General features: G+C 37.7%; 1 protein-coding gene across 1 annotated transcript in view; it reads left to right on the top strand.

The window, feature by feature from the left end:
* Window positions 1-13485, top strand: part of DMRT3 (doublesex and mab-3 related transcription factor 3) — a 20590-nt gene extending 7105 nt beyond the window's left edge. The window contains exon 2 of the mRNA XM_027839085.1: window positions 12521-13485. Coding sequence (XP_027694886.1) covers window positions 12521-13485 — 965 coding nt within the window. The remainder of the gene's footprint in view (window positions 1-12520) is intronic.
* The last annotated feature ends 642 nt before the right edge of the window (window positions 13486-14127 follow it).

Genomic DNA, 14127 nt, shown 5'->3' on the forward strand with positions numbered 1-14127 from the left:
CTTTCTTTCTTTCTTTCTTTCTTTCTTTCTTTCTTTCTTTCTTTCTTTCTTTCTTTCTTTCTTTCTTTCTTTCTTTCTTTCTTTCTTTCTTTCTTTCTTTCTCTTTCTTCCTTCTTTTGTTTTCATCACCTTAATTTCCAAATATATCCCTCCACTTCCACTACACAGAGAGCCATCCCTTGTCATAAACTCCTTCCTGAATTTCTATTGCTGAGCCATCGCCACTGAAATAGAAGGGCTCGTCTTGTAACCACAACTTCCCAGAACACCCTAAGTGAGTCTCTCATCTTCACCCCACAATTCTCTCCCCCCCACTTTGATGTTAGAGCAAGGGGAGGGGGGTGCTATCAAGGAGCCTGTTCTCCTGCTGCAGAGATGAGGGGATGAGTTGGAGAAGGAGGAGAAGAAGAAGGAAGAGCGAGTTTCCTGTGTCTTAGAAACTCTAGTTCTACTCCTATCGGGGAAAGAGAAACAGAAATAAATCGCCCCCCTCCCCACCCGTAGCAGGCTATAAATCTGACGGATAGCAGTGCTATTGACTTATATACCCAACTTTTTTTTCCTCCTGATAGATGAACTCCTCGGTTTAAAAGATTACAGTAATCACAGGAGGACAGTGTAAATCGAATCTGATAGCAATAACTTTCGGGGAAGGTCAGGCTCAAGTGAAATGTTACCAAGCAACAGGCATTTTGTTTGCAAAATACAATCAAAGAGCATTGATGAGAAATTCTTCCCTGCCAACCAGTCAGCACTTTCTACTAACAGCTTTACAGGGGGAAAAGAAGTAAATCTTCATAAATCACATTCTCCGGAGCACTTGCAGCCCCTTTCTGGAAATGTTGCACTTCTTCATAGATGGGGAGGAGGAAGTAGCCCCAGGAGAGAGCCATCTGTCTTCGGTTCTCCCTTTTTTTCCCCTTTTCTTTCCTTTATTGACATTCCCTCCGTGTTTTCTCCCTCCCTGCCCTCACAGAATCTCAGAATTGGAAAGCACTTCAAAGACCATCTTGCCCAGTACATATCAGCACAAGAATCCCTTCTACAACGTTGACAAGTGATTATTGTACACTAATTATTGACTTCTTGTCAGTGAGGGGGGAACCCACTAGCTGCCTTGCCTTCATCCCACTTTTAGGTAGTTCTCTTAATAAAAGCTAGCAAGTGTATACATACATACACACACATACACATTTGTGTGTATGTATATCTTTATACACACACACATATGTATCTTCAAGGTTTGTAATATGCTTTACAAATATTAACGTATTTTAGTCTCACAACTTTAGGAGGTAAATATTATTATTATTATATTATTATTATTATCCCAAATCTGCTGATGAGGAAACTGAGGCAGATAGGTAGGATGATTTACTTAGGGTCATATAGCCAGTAAATGTCAGAGACTGGATTTGAGCTCAGGTCTTCTTGATTCCAGGTCCAGTGTTCTATTCACTGAGTCACCTCACTGCCTTACATCAATTGTAAATCTTCCTCTTTCTAATCTTCACCTGCTGTTCCAAGTCCTGTTCTCTGGGCCAAGAAACAAGTCTAATCCTCCTTCCACATACCTCTTCAAAATCCACTTTCTTCCCTTGCCTTGCCTTGTCCTCCCTTCCTTTTCCCTCCCCTCCACTTGACATTCTACTCCTTATTCCTTTTCTATGCTCTTCTCTCTTACTTTATCTCTCTTCCTCTCTTCTTGTTTCTTCCTTTTCTTGCCTGTTACCACATATCAACCTACTCTTTTCTTTTTTTTTAAAACTAGAACAAGATTGGCCATTCAACTGGAAGCTGTTTTTTGAGGTGATAGCAATGATAAAATTGATAGCATCAATAGAACTGCCCCTTAAATGATGCTGTAGTGTTTAAAAAAATCATTTCATATCTCTTTAGACTATACCAGCTGAAATTTACTTGCGGAGGGGCAAACCCTAGCTACTGAATTAAGGGCAGACATCATCTTTCTCTTGCTAGAAAAGTGATAGCAAATGAGAGACTAACTAGGAAGTGGAAGAAAAAAAAGACAGCTCTGAATTTTTCTGTTGGCTAGACAGGTTCTTCAGTAGTTTCCACTGCCCTCCTTTAATTCCTGCTCACTGAAAAATGTCTCTTTCTCCTAAGAGAAGAGAGGACAGACACTGGAATTTAACTTTTGAGCAGCATGAGTGGTAATACACTGTATGTGGAATTTGGGATTTTACAAAATCCCAAGACCTGTTATTCCAAACCCTTCCTCAGCTGGGTCATCAGTCAATACTGGGTGTCAGGAGCCATACTTTCCTTTAAAATTCACCAAGACTGCTCTTCTAATAATGTAAAAAAGGGAATGAGAGCTGTTTACTCTTCCTTTTCTCTTGGTTTGTCATTCTTATCTTCTGGAGAGATTAGATTAGGTGATAGGGACTGGACCAATGATTTCACTGATGTAGGGAAGTTCCCAATGAGGAAGCTTTCCCTGCAACTGCAGTTCATCATTTTCTCTATAATTGGTGGTCTTAGAACAGAGGTTCTTAGTTTTTTTTTGAATCATGGGCCTCCTTGGCAGTCTAGTGAAACCTGTGGACCCCTTCTCAGAATAATGTTCTTAAATGTATAAAATAAAATGCATGGGCATTATAAAGGCCGCTTATATTGAAATATATTTACCAAAATATGTTTAAAAAAAAAACCCAACAACAAATCCACAGTCCCTAAGTTAAGAATCTTTGTCTTAAGGAATTCCTTTGAACACTAAGAAGTTAAGTGACTTTAAGGGTGACACAGTATGTATCAGAAGTGGGACCTGAACTCAGGTCTTTGTGGCTCCAAGGCCTGCTCCCATTGTACCTCTAGTATGAGACATTTCCCATAATGCTTCTGTTTGTCAAAAAGAAAAAGTGTAACAAGGACAGGGTTCCTATTTGAAGTGAGGCTGAGTAGTTCTGCTTTAAAAAGCTCCCATTTTGTCTGTGGTACCTGTTGGATTCCTGTTAGACTTGCATGTGCAGAGGTGTTTTTTTTTTTTTAATGGACTTCTATTGAGAGGAGTGTTGAAGTGAGGAGGGAAGCACAATATGCATTTTAAACTGCTTGACATGATTTCAAAGAGAAAAAAGGCCGTTGACTTTTGAGTGAAGGAACATTCCTGTATGTGCCTGTATGTTTGTGTTTTCCTTTGGAACTTAAAAGGTGACATGTTTGTATAGACTTGATGGAATATAGTACATAAAAATACTGTTTCTTGTGGTAGAGAAATTCCTATTCCTGTGTCTGAGTGGAGAATTTATCATAAATATGCTCTGGACTTTTTCAAAATGGTTGAAATGAACATCTTGAAACACTTATAAAAAAAATACCAGCAAGATAATTTTTGGTCTGAGGTTTAAAGCAGAAAGAATCCTCTGAAGAAAATCTGAGTTTTACAAATTGAAACCTAAGGCAGTCATTTGCTGTGGCTGGGTTTTTCGTTGTCTTCTTAGTCAAATAGCTATGGAGTTGAAGACTGATTTGGGGCACAGTTATCTGATTAGCTATTTTGAAAAGCTTTAACAGGTTGGACACAAAGTTTACCTTTAAAGGAAGATCTGCATACGTATTTCTTTTACAAATCTGTATCCATAATCAAAAGGTCAATGTGTCATCATTTGGATAATGAAAAATATTTATACTTAAAATGAAGGATTCATTCAAAAGTCAGACTATTTTAAAGTAGCTGGATGTGTAATGTTCTAAAGAGAGAAGTATTAGAATTCAGAGCATTGTTTTTGTTTTTTCACTTTTGCTGCAGAGTACTTTTTCATAGGTACAGTGGGGCTGCCAATTTAATCTTCACTCTTCCCCCTCCCTTTTAATCCATATTTGTCATCATGGTTTTCCTTTCTTTTTACTGCTTTTTATTTTACTCTTTTCCTTTTATTAACTTTTAATATGTTCATTTATACCCATTGATTGCTCTTATTTCAACCTTTGCACTGAATGAAATCCCAAAGATTTTTAAAGCTAGAATGATTTCTATGAGGTGCCTAACCCATCACGGTTTATGAAAAACTTCAGTGGAAATAAGGAAATTTGATTTAAATCTTTTATTTAATTTTCTGTGACTACATACTGAAAGTTAAAGCTGTAATTATAATGATATTATAAATTTACATATGATGTAAGATATATAATTTTTTTTATAATTATAGATAATATACAATTATAATATTTACAAGAGAAGGATTTAAAGTGTATTTGGTTGTGGCACAAATATTAGGCATTGTAACATAGCAGATAGAAGTAGAGACTGAACCTGTGATTTCATTATTATAGGGAACTTTCAAGTGAGGAAACTCTCTCTACTAATGAAGGTCAGCATACAATCAGTATGTTAAAAAGACAGGACTTAAACCCAAGTATTCCTGGCTTTCAAAAGTAGCTCTCTACCTCTTAGATGATTCTATCTCTCATAATACAGCAAATGTGCAGTGGGATAGTATATTTGAAGTGTTAATTCATCAGGAATGAATATCTAGGGTAGCAGTCATCCTTGGTGAGGGAGTATAACTTCAGGGCTGATTTTGTTCTGTTCAAATACCTCCCAGCATCAACAGCCTTGGTGTGTTATGGGTATTTCATATACCCAGACTTACCTGGAGGGTTTTATAGATGCATCCTAGAATGTGAAATATCTGGAGGGGTTCCCTCAGAACTTCCTATGTAATTCTCTTAATTCTATAGATAACTTAAGCTCAGCTGGTTCACATACAGTGGATTTGAACTTGTCAAGTCCTTCGAACTCAGTTGCAATTTGATAACTGTTGTCTGCAACTTTAACTCTGAGCAGCTGTGTTGCAAATATATGTCCTTAGTCACAAGAGAGACCAGATGAGAGAATGTGGATGGATTAACGTAAACCCATCACCACCATTTGAAAAACAACTGAAAGGCTATGCTCCACTGAGCACATCAGTAATGTTATCTCTGTAGGCAAAGAATAACTTTTAAACTTTTTAAAAAAGGAACTGAGAAGGCAGCTTGATATATTTGTGCATAGAGGTGCCGATTCCCCTGTTTAATAACCTACAGAACTCAAAGAAAACATGTCGGGTGAAAATGGAAAATGCTGTTAGCCTAATGTTGCTCATCCTTTTCTTTAATAATATTTTATTTTCCTTCAATCATGTGTAAAAACAATTTTTAACATTTTTTAAAGTTTTGAGTCCTCCCTCCTTCTTTTGCCCTTCCCCTTCCCTGAGATGTTAAACAATCTGATATAGGTTATACGTGTGTAATCATGCTCACCCTTTTCTACATCTGGGGTACAGCTTTTACAATCTTTAAGAGCAGCTCCATTTCCTTGGAAGGTAGGTACATACATTATAACATGCAGATGAAGTTTCAGATAGAATTCTAGTAAAATATAAGTATCTACTTTTCATTTGCATAATATTCTAAACTTAACTTCTTTATTTTGGTGTGTGGAGACAGGGTAGGGAGAATGTTGTTGAAATATTCCATGGAAAAGAATTAATTTGTAGGTAAATTTTTCTCAAACTTTCTTTCCACATAAGCAATTTGCATAAGGAGGGGAAAAAACATTTTTCTCAGGGACTCTTAAAAAGACATCACTAGCTGAACTTTAACCTTTTTCATCGTTCTTATACTTTTCTAAGGAAATAAAATTTTGCTTCTCTCTATGGGGATTATCATCTCTGGCTCCTCTAAATTCTTCTACCACGTATGATGTTTGGTTTGGTACTTAGGATCATATATTTAGAGCTGGGACCTTCGTGGCTGTCTACTCTAACTTCTTAATTTTGTATAAGAGGATATTGAAAAATCAAGAGGTTAAATGACTCATCCAAGGTCATATAATCAAAGACAAAGCCAAGATTTGGATTGGGGCCTCCAACTTCAAATTCAGCATTAAAACAAAAAAACAAAAAACTATACTATGCTATATATTTTGTTAAGCGCTGTAGGGTTTTCTGAGATTATAAACCTAGAACTGGAAGGTACCTCAAAAGTCCTCTAGGCCAAAACCTTCATTCTCTAGAGGAGGAAACTGAGGCCCAGTGACTTGTTCTAGGTCTTGCAGATAGTAAATATCAGAGGTAAAGTTTGAACCCAGTTCCTTTGACCATAGATTCAATACTCTTTCCCCTATACCAAGGGGAAATATATCTCTTCTCCATCTCTTCCTAACCAGATTGTAAACTGCTTGAGGTCAAGCACCATGCATCCTGCACACAGCAAGTAGTCAAATATTTGTTGTTGTTGATAATAATAGGAAGGCTACAGTTGATGTGGCAGTGGATAGAGAGCTGGGCCTGGAGTCAGGAAGACCTGAGTTCAAATCTGGCCTCAGATACTTACTAGCTAAGTGACCGTGAGCAAGTCACTTAACTCTGTTTACCTCAGTTTCCTCATCTGTAAAATGAACTAGAGAGAGAAATGGCAAACAACTCCAGTCTCTTTGCCAAGAAAACCTCAAATGGAGTCACAAAGAGTTAGACATGGCTAAAACAATTAAATAGCAACAACCACCACAGTTAAATAAGAAAATTGCCTTCCGTGTATATGGCATTTTTAATAAAGTTTTTATTTGTATAGTTACTTGAGAAATGTATGGAGTGCTTGATTCCCACCCCTCCCTCCCAAGTTCCAATGAGCAGAAGTCAAATCTGGTGCTGGGTGTGGAGGGATAGGTATAAATACGTATACAAGATCACTCTGCTAAGTGCTTTACAAATATGCCACTTGATCCTCACACCAAGCCTGTGATGAAGATGCTGTTTAAATCCTCATTTTACAGTCCAGGAAACTGAGACAAACAGGTTAAATGACTTCACATATATAGTAAGTATCTTAGTCAGGATTTGAATTCAGGTCTTCCTGACTCCAGGCCTGGCACTCTATCCACTGTGCCACTTAGCTGCCTCAGGTTCTCTTACTATGGTGCTAGCACATCATCGGGGCTCTTCTGTGTTAAATATGACAACAATGGCTCTTTTATTGTTATGAGTCCTGAAAATGGAAATTATACACAGATTATTAAAATAAGAATATAGACTTTTTTTTTCTTTTTGAAACAAGGACACCAAATTCAAATACTGTATTGGCTGTTAGTGGGGCACAAACTTATGCTGATCCCCACTGATCCTCCCATGGAGTAGCAAATGTCAGGCCTTTTTACCAATCTATTTTGCACACTCAATGCACCAAAGCCACACCTAGAACCCTAGAAACCTAGAACCCTAGATCTGTTTGTGGTTGAGCAGCCAATGAAGATCACCATTACAATCTTGGCTTTTGTGTATCTAATCAATTTTTTCTGAAATTTGTTTTGGGATGAGTGCATGCATTGGATTTTTATTGTGAAGGCATGCTATTGTAGACTAGGAACATAGAATCATAGAACAACATAGAATCATCATCAGAGTTGGTGTATTCATATATGTAGCATACATCCCCTTCCATTGTTTTTTGTTTTTTTGTTTTTTTTGCTAGGCAATGGGGTTAAGTGACTTGCCCAGGGTCACACAGCTAGTAAGTGTTATGTGTCTGAGGCCAGATTTGAACTCAGGTCCTCCTGAATCTAGGGCTGGTGCTCTATCCACTGTACCAAGTAATTGCCCCTCCACTGTGTTTTATAAGGGACTGGTATATTAAAAAATCATACTTAGGTAAGTCCCATAGTGAGAGAACATTAATAGTTACAAGATCACAAGATCATAGACTTTAGAGGTGGAAGGAATGTTAAATGCCATCAAATCCAACCTCTTCATTTTACAGATGAGGAAACTGAGGCCCAGAGACATTAAGTGACTTGGTCACATTGCTGATAAGCATAAAGCAGGATTTAAACCCAAGAAATAAGCACAAAATTTGTGAAAAGGGAGTACTTCAATGAAATTTTATTGTGTAAATATTTATGGCTTTATTTATTTATATTTATATCACAAGAAAGGTGGCATGCAGGAGCGGGTTGGCCTTGGTTTTTGATGGCATATAATGATAGCCACAATGTTCCAATTCATATTTAGTATTTTCTAATTTTTTTGTGACAGGACGTGTGATCTAATTGGAGTAGGGAACTCCTAGTATGGAAACCCCTTTTATTAATGCAGATCAACAACTGTTCTGCAATTTATAGCCTTAGAGAATAGAATGGTGGCACCAAGACATTAGGGACCTGGAGGTAGACTGTAGTCCATATGTATCAGAGGGTTCAACCCAGGTCTTCCTGGCTCTAAGCCAACTCTCTATTCAATATGTCATGTTGCTTCTCAATAGACTCTAATATTTTTCTGTAGTTGAAGATGACTTTCAAAAAAAAAATCAAACACTCTTTCAGTATAAAAGGTAGTCATAGTGTGCTATTGTAAACACCCCAATCAGAACTTCTCCTTTCTAATAGTTTTCGTAGAGCAGATCATGCTTTTTCTCTTTGCAATTATTTGATAGTATTAACTTGGCCACTATTTTAAGGCATTGCAACTGATTTACTCCTGTTGAGGGTTTCGTTATAAGCCAATAATAACCTGATGAGGATCTTACAATCACAGATTCAGATCAGAAAGAAATCTGAGAGGCCATTTGATCTAACTCTATCATTTTACAGGTGAAGGAACTGAGTTCCCGAGAGGTTAAGTAACTAGCAGAAGGTCATATAGTAGTTAAGAAACTGAGCTAGGATTCAAACTCAGGCCCTCCATTCTTTCTGTTATAGTTTTCAGTGTTAATTGAAAAAAATGCTTTTGTGTTTTCTACAAACTCTGTTACAGAACAATCTATTACAAGTCATCTTGTATTCAAATCAGACAATGTTTGCAAAGGACTCTTTAAGCTTTAAATCTTTCTCTGTTGTTGTTTGGTTGTTTTAGTCGTGTCCAATTCTTCGTGACCCAATTGGGAGTTTTCTTGGCAAAGATATTGGAGTGGTTTGCATTTCTTTCTCCGGCTCATTTTGCCAATGAGGAACAGAGGCAAACAGAATAAAGTGACTTGCCCAGGGTCACACAGATAGTAAATATCTGAGGCTAGGTTTGAACTCATGAGGATGAGTCTTCCAGTGTTATATCCACTATGCTGCCTGAATCTCTTCTATAAGTGTCAGTTATTATTATTGTTTATGTATTTTATATATATGATATATGTTATATTATTATGTATTATTATTATTACAGCATTATTATCCTGTGGCCCTTGAATAATTGACACAATTGCTTAACATATATCCTTTCATAAGAAGACGCTAGTTCCTCAGAAGATTATGATATAGGCCAATAACAACAGTATCAGTAATAATAACGATCTTGCATCCTAATACTTTCACTCAATTGTGAAAATCAATTACTTTATACACCCTCATAACTGTTCATTGAACAGTAAAGATGAAAGACAGTGGTAGGATCATGACTTGTCCTAGGGCTATTTTTATCTGAATTTCATCTAACATAAAGATGAGAAGACTAAAATAATAATAATAATGATGATGATAAATGTCATATATGTGTATATATGTAGGCATATAGAAATATGGACTTAAGGGAGGAGATCAAAATCAGTTGTGAACAGGCTGATATACACATCATCTCTGTTGTTTTGTCTGTTACTGGCATTATTATCAAAGATTACTTCAGGGACCCTCCAGAGGATGAGCTTAATTTAAAATTTTTATTCAAAATATACCAAAATTTGGGGCAGCAAGGTGGCGCAGTGGATAGAGCACTGGCCCTGGAGTCAGGAGGACCTGAGTTCAAATCTGACCTCAGGCCAGACATTTGACACTTACTTGCTGTGTGACCCTGGGCACATCACTTAACCCCATTGCCTAGTCAAAAAAAAAAAAAAAAAAGAAGAGCCCCTATGCAAAACATAACAAAATTAGTCATTTATGTAAGAGTTCACAGAACATTATGTTTAAAACAATAATATCAGGATAGTGACTTATTCAGGACCATTTCTATCCAAACTTCATTGAAAAAAAGTGAGAACAAAATACTTTTATTACCGCTAGTACTGCTGCTTCTGCTACTATTATTACTACTGTCAATATTGCAAGCACCTGTTATTCTGTCTGTGCTGGGAGTTCTCCCTCTTTTGTAGAATAGTCTATCCTTTAGAATTTGAGAGCATTGCCTAAATCTTGGAGGAATGACTTGCTTGAGGTCACACAGCTAGTCAGTGTCAGATGTGGGGTTTGAACTGAGGCCTTCCTAAATCCAAGTCTGGTAATCAATCCACTATGCTTCCAATGATAATAACAATAGCTTGCATTTGGAGAATGATGTACAGTTTTCAAAGATCTTTCCTCAACTTCATTTTTTTTAAAAGCCAGTTAATAGGCATTTATTTTCTCTCACACCTGTCATTGACCAATAACAACAAAAAGAGAAAATGTAAACCTGTGTAACAAATATGCATAGATAAGCAAAACAATTTCCCATATTGGCTTTGCCCCAAAATGTATGTTTCATTCCACATTTTAAGTCCATTACTTCTCTGTCAGGAGAAGGGTTGTCTCCTTCCCCTTCAGTCTTCTGGAATCAGTCTTTCAATACATTGATCAGAATTTCAAGTCTTTCAAAGTTGTTTTCTTTATGATGTCTTTATATAATGTCTTCTAATGTCTTTATAATGTATACTTTGCATCACTTCATAGAGGTCTCCATTTCTTTTATAACTGTCCATTTTTATAATTTTTTTATAGCACAGTAATATTCCATGGCAATTCCATGCCATAATTTGTTTAACTCTTCCCCAATAGGTGGGCACCCTGTTAATTTCTAGGTTTTTTTTTGTTACTATTACAAGGTCTGCTATAAATATTTTTGCACATATGAGTCCTTTTCCTATTTTTTTAATCTCTTTGGGGTATATGCCTACTAGTGGTATTGATAGATCAAAGGGTATGTATAAGCTTAATGACTTAGGGGGCATAATTTTAAATTACTTTCTAAAATTGCTGAAGCAATTCACAGTTCTTCCAACAGTGCATTGGTGTGCCTGTTATCCCATAGCCCCTCCAACATTTGTCATTTTCACCAAATCTGAGGTGGAATCTTGATGTGCTTTAATTTGCATATCTATAATTATTAGTGATTTGAAATGTTTTTATATGGTTTCAGCTTTTTTTTATTAAGAAACCAACTGACCCCCTTCCATCACTCCTAGATTAATTTTGCTTGCTCTCTAATGCTTATTATATGCAAATGATTTTTGCAAGTCCCTTGAAAGGCTACCTAAGAAAGGTTTCAGTATACCTCAGGCCCCCTTCTATAGGATCTTCTATATCTCCCTCTATAGGATTATATTAACTAATATTTTACATTTTAGAACCTAATGAAGCATTCTGCTAACTAGTACCCATGATAGCTTGATGTAGATTGAATAACATATCACGTTTCTTCTTTTTTTTTTGATTAAAATCATTTGTTTATTGGTTGCAATATTAACTTCTGGCAACATATTTTGCTGAGCCACTGTACAAATACAAAGATCAAATCCATTGGAAAAAGCTATAAACAGAAGTTCATAGCAAGTGACCGTTTTCACAGAGAAGTCATTGATGCAAAGCACTGTTGGAGAAAATATATCACATTTCTATAGGATTTTAAGATTTACAAATCACTTCCTCCACAACAACCTTGTGGGGGTAAATTGGACAAGTATTATTATCCTTATTTTGTAGATGAGGAAACTGAAAGCGCTGACTTGGAGTCCCAGGACCCCAGGTCACGTCCCACCTTTGCCACTTACACCCTTGGGGAAGTCTCTTCTCTGTGTCTCAGTTTCCTCATTTGTAAAATAAGACCTCTTAGGTTCCAGTTCTAGATCCCTGTGCTGTCTATGCTATTGATGATCCTATGAATTTGACTTACCCAGGGTTTACTAATAAGTAGTCACCAGCTAGTAAGTATCAGCACTTAGACTTGACATCCTAGTTCTTCTGACTCTAAGACCAGAGTTCTTACTGGTATACCACAGCTGCCTTGAGGAGATCTGATTTTTAATGTATTCTCTTTAGGCATGTTAACACTAAGCTAGCCAATTATGTTACAGGGTTATCACTGATAATCTCATGTTGAAAAAAAAAAGAGTAGAAGGTCAACTTAGGCTCATTTTCTTGCCTTGCCCTGGCCTATAACCTTTGTAATTTCTCTTTCTGCACCACTCTTTGGAAACCAAAAGAACTAACTGCATGGATTGATTTATGGTTATGTGGACCAATCTATTCAGAGGGGGAAGATTTCTGGGTCTGGAAAATATTCTTCATGCCTATCACTGAGAAAGGGAAGCCTGAATTTTGGATCTCTGGTTGGGGGTAGCTAACTATCTGTTGTCACTTTGGGTCAAATTTTATTTTATTCCGTTAATGTTTCCTGAACCTTATTCCATCTAGTTTTGTTTACTTTTGCAACAAAAGTAGGGAAAGTCCATCCTAGCCATTAAAAAAACAACAACAACAACAACAACCTGGCACTAAGCTCATCTGTTACTCTTTAGCATCATCAGGAAAAAATTAACCCAGCTGTTCTCTGCTTTTCAGATATGACTGAAGAGCGCCTAGGAGACAGCAGTGCGGCCGACAATGCTGAGGTCTACAGTGACAAAGACGCAGACCAGAGGAGCTCCCCAGATGTGACAAAAAGTAAAAATTGCTTCACCCCAGAGAGCCCAGAAATCGTGTCAGTGGATGAAGGTGGCTATGCCATTCAGAAAAATGGCAGCACCACTGAAAGCCGGCCTGAGAGTCCCAAGTACCATTCTGAGCAAAATCACCTCTTGATTGAAGGCCCATCGGGAACTGTTTCTCTGCCGTTCAGCTTGAAAGCCAACAGGCCGCCCTTGGAAGTGTTAAAAAAAATATTCCCCAACCAGAAGCCAACAGTGCTCGAGCTGATTCTGAAGGGCTGCGGGGGCGACCTAGTGAGTGCGGTCGAGGTCCTCTTATCCAGCAGATCATCAGTCACTGGAGGGGACCGAACTTCTGCTGAATCAGAAAGTCTTGTTTTGCCTTCCAACGGGCACATTTTTGAGCACACGTTGAGTTCCTACCCCATCTCCTCTTCCAAGTGGTCTGTGGGGTCTGCCTTTAGAGTTCCTGACACACTGAGGTTTTCCACTGATTCCAGCAACGTAGTGCCCAATCCTTTGGCAGTTCCCTTGCAGCACCCCTTTCCCCAGCCGCCCCGGTACCCCTTGATGCTGAGGAATACTTTGGCAAGAAATCAGTCCAGCCCCTTTTTGCCCAATGATGTCACCTTGTGGAATACCATGACTCTGCAGCAGCAATACCAGCTGAGGTCTCAGTACGTCAGTCCTTTCTCCAGTAACTCTACCAGTGTCTTCCGGAGTTCTCCCGTCCTCCCCACTCGCACGCCTGAAGATCCTCGGATCTCAATCCCGGATGATGGATGTCCGATTGTGTCAAAGCAGCCTATTTATACAGAGGATGACTATGATGAAAGGTCTGATTCCTCAGACTCTAGAATACTCAACACGTCCTCCTAAAGTGGTGCCTGACAGGTGATTAACTAAATGGTATTTACAGTGCGTTTGAACTCTTGGGCGCCAGGAAGAGGGAAGCATACTGTCCAACGCTCCTTTAATTATGTGACTTTGCTTGATACTATACCTTAGCAATAAAAACATAATTTATTTAATTTCTTGCACTTCACTGGAAAATGCCAAAAAGCTATATTCTGTGGCTTTAGTGCTAAATGTTGATTGTAAAGGAGATTATAGTGCTAAGTAAGAATAGGCATGGGAAAGCTGGGACTGTGGAAGATTTAGAGTGGGATGGAAAAGTCCCTCTCCCCTTAACTCAGACAACCTGGAATGTTAAATTAAATAATATACTTGAATGCAATTTTGTAAGAGAGGATTCCTCAGGACATAAGGCACGGAAAGAAAGTGGTTCAGTCACAAACGGACTTAACAGGAACATTATATTCTTATGCTAAAAATCGTTCTTGCTTTTAAAAGAGAGACTGCACTTGAGAATAGAGTTAACTGCTTATGTGCTAATTTAAGCTTTGGACACTTTTTAGAGACAAACACTATTAAGAATTATTCTTTTCACATGGCTAGATCGAAACATGTGTAATGTCGATGTAAAACCAATTAAAGCTGTGGATTGCATGAAATGTATTG

The sequence above is a fragment of the Vombatus ursinus genome, unplaced genomic scaffold, assembly GCF_900497805.2.
Source record: "Vombatus ursinus unplaced genomic scaffold, bare-nosed wombat genome assembly UNPS02014832.1, whole genome shotgun sequence".
In the NCBI taxonomy this organism is placed as follows: Eukaryota; Metazoa; Chordata; class Mammalia; order Diprotodontia; family Vombatidae; genus Vombatus; species Vombatus ursinus.